This window comes from Megascapheus bottae, chromosome 16, assembly GCF_031878675.1.
Source record: "Megascapheus bottae isolate mThoBot1 chromosome 16, mThoBot2.hap1, whole genome shotgun sequence".
NCBI classification, from domain to species: domain Eukaryota; kingdom Metazoa; phylum Chordata; class Mammalia; order Rodentia; family Geomyidae; genus Megascapheus; species Megascapheus bottae.
In genome coordinates this window covers 8,445,166-8,454,128 of record NC_143524.1, presented here as the reverse complement: position 1 = coordinate 8,454,128, position 8,963 = coordinate 8,445,166, and the positions used below count along the sequence as shown (strand labels likewise).

The 8,963-nt window shown below is 43.7% G+C and overlaps 1 protein-coding gene across 1 annotated transcript; it reads left to right on the top strand.

Moving 5' to 3' along the window:
• The first annotated feature begins 1,017 nt into the window (after window positions 1–1,017).
• Window positions 1,018–7,798, top strand: Fam111a (FAM111 trypsin like peptidase A). The gene is made up of 3 exons (XM_090349153.1): window positions 1,018–1,236; window positions 3,955–4,065; window positions 5,984–7,798. The coding sequence occupies exons 2-3, from the start codon at window positions 3,985–3,987 to the stop codon at window positions 7,796–7,798; spliced, it is 1,896 nt and encodes a 631-aa protein (XP_090205279.1). The 5' UTR covers window positions 1,018–1,236; window positions 3,955–3,984.
• Window positions 7,799–8,963: the final 1,165 nt, after the last annotated feature.

Genomic DNA, 8,963 nt, shown 5'->3' with positions numbered 1-8,963 from the left:
ACCAAATTATTCCAGGTAGAAGTGTTTGAGAGGCATTGTCATGGCCACTGTCACTAAGGTCACTGTCACTTCCTGGTTCCCTGAACTGTAGCTGAGAAATTAGCTTCTTCAACTCTGCATCCTCCATGTTGCCCTCTGAACCCACTGCTCTTGGCATCCTCCATCTTTTCACAGGGGCCCAGCACTGACATAGACTCCCCTGCACCATGAGCAATGTCCAAATATGTGATTGCATTTCAGTTGTGTCACAAACATAAACGTAGCGCAAATGTCTGTTTTTTGAGACTCCAGATCTTTACGTCTATTTCTGAAAATACAGGAACATTACTGGATTTCTATAGAAAGGAAGAAAGAGAAGGAAGGAAGGAAGAGAAAAGTAATTTTTTTCCCCACATAAGAGAACAAACATATAATATCTCATCCTGGAAATTCCCTGGCCTCCTTCTCTGTCTCCTCTCCCCCCTGCCCTTGCTCCTTCTCCTTCCTCCCCTCTCCCTCCTCCTCCTCCTCCTCCCCCCTCTCTTTCCCTTCCTGTTTTGGATTTAACACTACATTTTCCTCTAACTCAAGTCCAAAGCGAGAGCACTTCAACCAGGACCCCCAGGGTTTCTCCCCAGATTCTCGGCCTCGAGGTCCTCCCCCTCCCCACACCCGACCCCGCCAGGCCCCGCCCCGCCCCTGAGCCCTTCCACTCTCCCAAACCTCACGTACTTTAACTTTCGGGTTTGGTTTGTTTTGTGAGATTGATTTCCGCGATCCCAGGCCACCCCCAGGCCCGGCGGAAGGCAGCCACCTCGGCCGGGCCGGGCCGGGGCAGGCGGGCTGGCTGGCAGGGAAGCCCCCGGCGCCCCGCGCGCGCGGGGCTGCGTTCCGCGCAGGCGCTCACGGGGCTGGCGAGGCGGTGACTGATTGGTCCCGACCGCTTCCCGCTCTTTTTCAAGCCCGCCCAGCGCAGCGCCTTCTGGGAAACCGCGACTCTCCCGGCGCGGCAGGTGGGGAGCAGCGGAGTGTGAAGCCCTGAGGGTCCCGGCGGCCACATCAGGTAGGGGACAGGTGGGAGCCGCTGCCTTGGGATCTGGCTCTCAGCCCACGCCCGTGGCCATCTGCAGACACAGAAAGCCCCAGCGTCTCCAGGTCCCCAGAAGCTGTCATTTCTGGAGGGAGGGCACTCCACCCCCCCCCCCCGCCCGACGCCAGCGCCCTCACAGCAGGATTTGGAGGACACTCCGCCCTCAGGTGAGTGACTTTCCTCTCGGATCCCCCCACCCCGCCCCCGGTGGCTTTCTTCTGATCTGTTCAAGCCCAACTTGAACACTTTCTCCATGTGCCTGAGCCTGAGCGTGCGCAGCCTCTCCGCCCCCCCCCCCCCCCCCCCCCCGCGCCAGCGTCTTGGCGCGCAAATCAAGTGAGGAGGAGATGGCTGGCTGGCGGCAGGCTCCCCATGTCAGGCACAGGCGGCCATTTGGGGGAAGAGAAATGATCCATCCACCCACCCCTAACACCACTGCTCATCCACTGGGCCTATCCAAGGCAAATTATTCCTCGAATCTCCTCTAGAGACTACTACAAAGTTGCAAACTTGTCTGTTTTATATATATATATATATATATATATATATATATATGTATAAAGTAATTATACAAAAGGACTTCATTAAGGTGTTTGCGACATGCTTAAAATGTACATTGATCAAGCTCATTCTCACTCACTCTCTCTCTCTGTCTCTCTCTCTCTCTGTCTCTGTCTCTCTCTCTCTCTCTCTCTCTCTCTCTCTCTCTCTCTCTCTCTCTCTCTCTCTCTCTCTCTCTCTCTCTCTCTCTGCTATCCTCTGAGAGTGAAGAAAAGGAGGGGGGAAGTCCCTCATCAGAACGCCCCAGACCATGCAGCTAGCAGGTGGCAATTTCATGGGTGTACTCACATGGTCTTATGGAGACTAGCATTAGCTAGGCAACGGTGACTCACCCCTGTAATCCTAGCACCTCCACAAGTTGAGATGTGAGGGTCATGGTTTGCAGCCAGCCCAGACAGAAGGGTCCGTGAGACTCATATCTCCAGTTAAACACACACACACACACACAAAAAAAAAAAACCACTGGAAGTAGTGCTGTGTCTCAAATTGTAGAGTGCCAGCCTTGAGGGAAAAAAAGTCGCATCCCCAGTCCTGTAGCCAGCACACAAAAGGAAGGAAGGAGACAGAAAGAGAGAAGTCCCATTTTACAAAGGGGCCTGGGAGTATGTAGAGATTGGGTTGGGGATCCTGGTAAGGAGGAGGAAGAGGAAGAAGAAAGATCTCAAAAGAGAAACGAAACTAGAAATGGCTGTTAGGTACTTGAGGTTTATGAGTCTGAACTGGAAAGGGTTGGGGGGGGCACAGAACTTGAAGCATAGAATATCTGGCGAAACCTTGTGTCATTTGTTGAAATGCTATCATTTTGGACTTGAGTTAGACAAAAATGTAGTGTTAAATCAAAAATAGGAAGGGAAAGAGAGGGAGAAAGAGGAGGAGGAGCCAAAGACAGAGAGGGAGGAGGGAGAGGGGAGGAGGAGAAGAAGCAAGGAGAAGGAACAAGAGCAGGAGGGAGAAGAGACAGAGAAGGAGGCCAGGGAATTTCCAGGACAAGAGATTATGTGTTTGTTCTCTTATGTGGTTTATAAAGAAAAAAAAAAAACCTTTTCTCTTCCTTTCTGGCTCTTTTCTTTCTTTCCTTCTTTCTTTCTTCCTTTCTTCCATTCTATGGAAATTCAGTAGTGTTCCTGTATGGCAGAAATAGACATAAAGATCTGGAGTCTCAAAAAACAAATATCTGCGCTACATTTATGTTTGTGACACAACTGAAATACAGTCACATATTTGGACATTTCTCATGGTGCAGAGGAGTCTATGTCAGTGCTGGGCCCCTGTGAAAAGATGGAGGATGCCAAGAGCAGTGGGTTCAGAGGGCAACATGGAGGTTGCAGAATTGAAGAAGCTAACTGTTCTCAGCCACAGTTCAGGGAACCAGGAAGTGACAGTGATCTTAGTGGCCATGACAATGCCTCTCAAACACTTCTACCTGGAATAATTTGGTTTATGTCGCTAATGAGTCGGGGATACTCAGTTTTTAAGCAGTCAAGACTGAACATAGGAAGGAAGAAAGGAAGGAGGGAGGGAGGAAGGGAGAGAGGGAGAAGAGAGATAGAAAGGAAAGGAAAGAAAGGAAAAGAAAAGAAAACCACTGATGGCGCTTTTCACAAACAGGAAACAGAATATGAGAGAATAAGTAGCTTTCCTTCGTAGCTCATCAGTGAGAAAGGCCATGCTGAGTGCGGTGTAGATGACGGCCCACTGACCAGAAAAAAGTGCAGGGAACAGTGCCCAAGTTGAACAGCAGAGACAAGACTCAATCCAGGAAGTAATACTCTACCAAAACCTTTGATCTCAGCAAATTAAAACATTTTCCAGAACATAAAAGAACCTTAAAAGATATTATTATCAGGAGGCTGAGATCTAAGGATCAAGGTTCAAAGCTAACCCAGACAAGAAAGTCCGTGAGACTCAATCTACAGTTTAGCAACAAAGAGCTGGAAGTGAGGCCGTGGCTCTTGTGATAGAGCACCAGCTTTGAGTGGAAAAGCTAAGAAAGAGCCAGAAGCCCTGAGTTCAAACTCCATTGGACATAAGAGTCACTTACGAGATGTAGCCTATTTCCTAAAACGATGATGGGGGTTAACAAATATAGGTAATTTTTTTGGTAAGGTATTTAGCATGATGCCTGAATATAGTGTTCTGTAAAAGAGAATTTCTGTGTTAGGGTGATGAAACTTGATGGATAAACTGTAAAGAGAAGGCTGTGGGCTAAAGAGAAAAGGTGGGATATGAGGAGCTTAAGTAAATGTATCACCATTTGCTCTGTACAGTTAATGACAGCTGACAATATAGGTGTAACTTGAACTTTGTTGACATTAACCTTTCAGTTGAACTGCCTGTATCATCTTTGACTCATCATGAGCGGTAGGAAACGCAGGTCACAGATAAACTTACTTGCTGCAAGGAATAATAAGAAGATCAAGCATTACTTTCCTCAGGTATGTCAAAAATACCAGAGCAGACATTACCATCCTTTGGGCCTGATTAGATTGCACAGTTCTTCCTGGTATATTGGAAAGAGTCCATAAATTAAGTTTATTCTCATCTACTTTATTTTGTTCTGGTGACTGCAAATAGGGAAGGGAATGGTAATAAAAAATTTGGCCATGTCAAAACAGCCTTTAACACATAAATAATTTGAAAGTTTCCATCAATTTTCTCAGCAATTTTTAATAGCATTCACTTCAAGAAACATCCTTACTGGACTACTGAATCAAGAAGTATGTGAAAGAATATTCTATGTATTAGTTAATGCTATTAGAGTTTAATCATTGATAACCAGTGATGCCACCACCAGTTTTACTAGTAGAGTAGGCCAATTAATTATTAATGATCTGTTGTACTAGTATACTGAAATATATATTAACTTTTCCAGTGATTGTGAAATAATCAGATATTTTGTATATGTTTTATACACTTCCAGTCTTGTAAGATGAACATTATGAGAACGAAAGTATACAGAATAAAATTAAATTCTCAACCAAAAAGAAGGAGCCTTTAATAATAGAATAAAAACTTTTGCAGTGCTTTCTGAACCACAATATAAATATCAAGTGCAATATTAAAAAAACAACTATGGAAGAAAAAAATACTATTTTATAGCACGAAAATAGTAGTCAAAATATACTTATCTATTGAATCATAGCAACCTATGTATGTACAGTGAAATGCAATTTATATAATATTTTTGTAACTTGTTATATAACCTTGTTGGTCACTAAGGAGGATTTTATGTTCAAATTGTTTATGAAGAGAGTTCACTTTAAAATCCACTGATACCATAGCTAGGTGCTGGTGGCTCACATCTGTAATCCTAGCTACTAATGCTACTGAAGATTTGAGGATCACGGTTCCAGGACAACCTAGACACAAACGCCTGTGAGACTCTTATCTCCCATTAACACCCCCCAAAACAAAAACAAGCAAGCCAGGAAGGAAGGAGAGAGTGAGAGAGAGGAAGAGAGAGAGGGAGAAGACCAGAAGTGAAGGTGAAGCTCCAGTGACAGAGCACCAGTTTTGAGAGAGAGAGAGAAAAAAAAAAAGAAAACAACAACAACAAAAATGGGTCTTGAATTCAAGCCCCAGTACCTGTACTGGATGAATGAATGAATAAATGAAGTTTATTGACAGTTTGTCAGGAAAAAAAATGCACCAATGTATAATATGAAAAACTTATTTAACTGAGGTGAAGGGAACTCACCTTATATTTTGGGAATCTCAGGTTAAACATGGATCTAAGACTCTTAACAGATGTTTAAATATTGGTTCTGAATAGCCTATAGAAATTCTGCAAATAAGCCGCGCAAGGTGGCTCATGCCTGTAATCATAGCTTCTCAGAAGGCTGAGTTCTGAGGATTGCAGTTCAAAGCCAGCCCAGGCACTAAAGGCGGTGAGACTCTTATCTCTAATTAATCACTAGAAAACAGGAAGTGGTCCTGTGGCTCAAGGGGTAGGGCGGTAGCCTTGAGCTGAAGAGCTCAGGGACAGCGCCCAGGCCCAGAATTCAAGCTCCAGAACTGACAAAAAAAAACAAAAATCTGCAAATAGCATAGTAAAGATGGCTCTCCCCTATAATCCTAACTACTCAGGAAGCTGAGGTCTGAGGATCACAGTTCAAAGCCATTCCAAGGAAGAACATCTATGAGACTCTTATCTCCAATAATAAACCACTAGGGAAAAGCTGGAAGTGGTGCCATGGCTCAAGTGATAGAGCAATGGTCTTGAGTAAAAGAAGCTCAGAGCCTAGGTGCTGAGTTCAAGCCTCAGGACTGGCCCCAAGAATAAAAAATAAATAAACAAAAGACTAGGGTTGTATTCCAGAGTTTTAAAAAAAAGTATCTATCATTTCTTTTTAGATACCAAAAGAAGAGCAGAATAACCCCAGTACTTCTCAAATTAAAGTGGAATCTAGAAAAGGGCCAACGGATACAACTAATACAAAGGATCAAACAGCCCATCTGCCTAAGAGCAATCCACAAGACCAGACCCCTGCCCCCCAAAAGCAAATTGAACTTACTCTTGCTGTAAACATCAGGAAAAACAAAAGTATGAAATATACACTTACCCATAATGAGAAGGACAGTTTATACAACGGACTCACCACTCTTGAAGCAGTGAAAAAAGAGATAGAAGCTCGACCAGGCCAGGAAATGCTGGTCCGTGGTACAAAAGGAATTGAAGGGTACATAAACCTTGGCATGCCCCTCTATTGTTTTCCTGAAAACAGCCACATAGAAATTACATTTTTTGAAAGTAGAAGTGAACAGAAAGAAGATAACCAAATGATTGGCCGGCATAATCATGCTTCTACTGAGTGTGTGAAATTTTATATACATGCAATTGGCAAAACAGTAAAAAATATCGTTCAATGTCGAAAACTTCACAAAGAAGGAAGCAAGCTGTGTGTCTTTGGTTTCAAAGGAGAAACCATCAAAGAAGCTCTGTACAAAGATGGCAGGTTTATTCCACTTATGAAGAAGAACTGGAAACTCATTAGTGGCCTGAATTCCATCATGGAATGCACCCAGCCAGTGGATAAGGTAGAGGGCCAGCTTTTTGAGGTTGAGGTTGAGAGACAAGCAAACCGTAAAGTGACAGTGCCTATTCGGAATTTGGAGCCAGAGAAGAGAAACAAGCATGAGCTGAAAGGGTACATTGTGGACGAGTATCCCAGTCTGAGAAAAGAAAGTGAAAAAATCAGGAAATACATCAAGGAAGGGGTGGAAAAAGGAAAGAAGAAAACGTCACTATTTACAGTGCATAAGAGAAACTTTGGAAAATGGACCAAAAACTCTACTCCAGTAAAAGTCCACAAACTTCTGTCCCAGCTGAGCGACTCTGTTGGATTCCTCTTCTGGGATAATAATGGGAATAAGGGTTGCGCCACCTGCTTTGTGTTTTCAGGATTGTTCATTGTCACTTGTCGGCATGTCATAAATGACATTGTAGGGGAAGGGCTAGAATTAAGTCAGTGGGAACAGGTACTTGGTAAATGTGTCAAGGTGATGTTTAGTTATGAAGATATCCCAGTAAAAGATGAGAACTGCTTTTTTCTTGAACCTTGGTTTCGTATAGGGGATGTCACTCTTGATTATGCTGTGCTGAAACTGAAGGCCAATGGACAGCCAGTCCCCCTGGGGCTACATGATAGAATTCAGCCTCTCCCACTCAGTGGGTTATTGTACATTATTGGCCATCCACAGGGAGAAAGCAAAATGACCGATGGTTGCACAGTGATCCCTCTGGGTGAACGAGAACAAAAATACCGTGAGAAAATTGAGGAAGCAGACGCAGTGGGCTACAGCTATCCTTCATATGTTTATATGCACACTCAAAATAGTTTCCAGGAGATAGCTCACAACCCTGACGTGGTAACTTACGACACAACTTTTTATCAGGGCTCTTCCGGTTCCCCAGTGTTTGATTCCAAAGGTTCACTCGTGGCCATGCATGCAGCTGGCATCACCTGTGAGTACCAACAGGGGGTTTTCAATATCATTGAGTTTGGCCCTTCCATGAAGTCCATCCTCTATAATATGAAGCAGAAAGATGAGGATTGGTATAAGGAAGTGTGTGCTCACAAGAAGCAGAAAGATGAGGATTGCTATATGGAAGAGTGTGCTCAACCACGAGATGTAGAAATGTTAAGTCAAGAGGACTTGGATTGCTGAGATGTCTTTGTTCCCTAACTGTCCCTGGGAACGTTAATACACAGGCCATGATTATGGTTTTCTAGCTTCCAAAACAGGCCTTAACTCAAAACATTGAATCAGGCATTTTTCTGAGTCCATGAAGGCATTAATCTTAAGAGCTTTAGGTGGTAAAATATTATACATGTATTCACTCATTTATGAATAGCAGTATGGATTCCTGGATGGGCTTACATTTTGGGTGATGATTCACTATTGCCTTATTTTACTTATCAAATTGTTTTCATTTTAGCCAGTGATTACTTTTTGTTTTTTGCTGGCCCTGGCTTTGAACTCATGACCTAGGTACTGTCTCTAGGCTTTTTCAACTCAAGGCTAGCTCAAGAGTAGCTTCCTCCACCACTTGAGCCACATCACACTTTTTTTTTTTTTGGTGGCTAAATTGAAGATACGAATCTCACAGACTTTCCTTGGGAGCTGGGGTTTAAACCACCATCCTCAGATTTCAGCCTTCTGAGTAGCTAGGATTGCAAGTGTAAGCCATCAGCATCCAGCTCCTTTTTGTTTTGTTTTGTTTTATAATACTAGTGGTTACTTTTAGTGCAATCGATTCGAACGATGTTTTCTTTATTATTTTCATAAGGTGCTTTAAGCTTTTATCATGTTTCCTAGTCCTAGAATCAGCTCTTTCTCCCAGGATCTTTAAGAAACTAAGATCTAAACAATGCATGTGTTTGTTGCTACTAGGATATTTATTCCCTTCAGTACCTCTCAGCTGATAGAGGACAGCAATTTCTCTAAGAATTACAGGGCGATAGCATCCATAGTGCAGATAAGTTCAGCTTTCTCTTAGCTGGAATAGGACTCAGTCACCCTAAATAGTTTCTGCTTGTGTACTTTCTTCCAGTTCCTCAATGCAGTCCTGGCAGATAAACTGCCTCGTGTAGCCTTGTGGGCAGCTTCCTGTAGCCTGCATGCCCAGAGATTCCTGCATCACACAGGGCAAGGCCCCAGTAACCAACTCCCTCTCAATCATGGTGCAGTCTTTCAGAAGTCTGTCTCCTTACTTTTAAGTGTACCAGTTAAAATGCTCCACAGGAAATGTTTTCATCACTCCATGGCATCTAATAAAAATATGAATCCAGAGGTTCCCTTTCCCTGTCTACTCCTGATCTCTGTGTGGGCC

Excerpts from the sequence above, each read along its gene's own strand:
- Fam111a (XM_090349153.1), top strand. The coding sequence starts at position 3,985 with ATGAGCGGTAGGAAACGCAGGTCACAGATAAACTTACTTGCTGCAAGG. Across the intron at positions 4,066-5,983 it reads TCAAGCATTACTTTCCTCAG|ATACCAAAAGAAGAGCAGAA; the intron begins GTATGTCAAAAA and ends ATTTCTTTTTAG.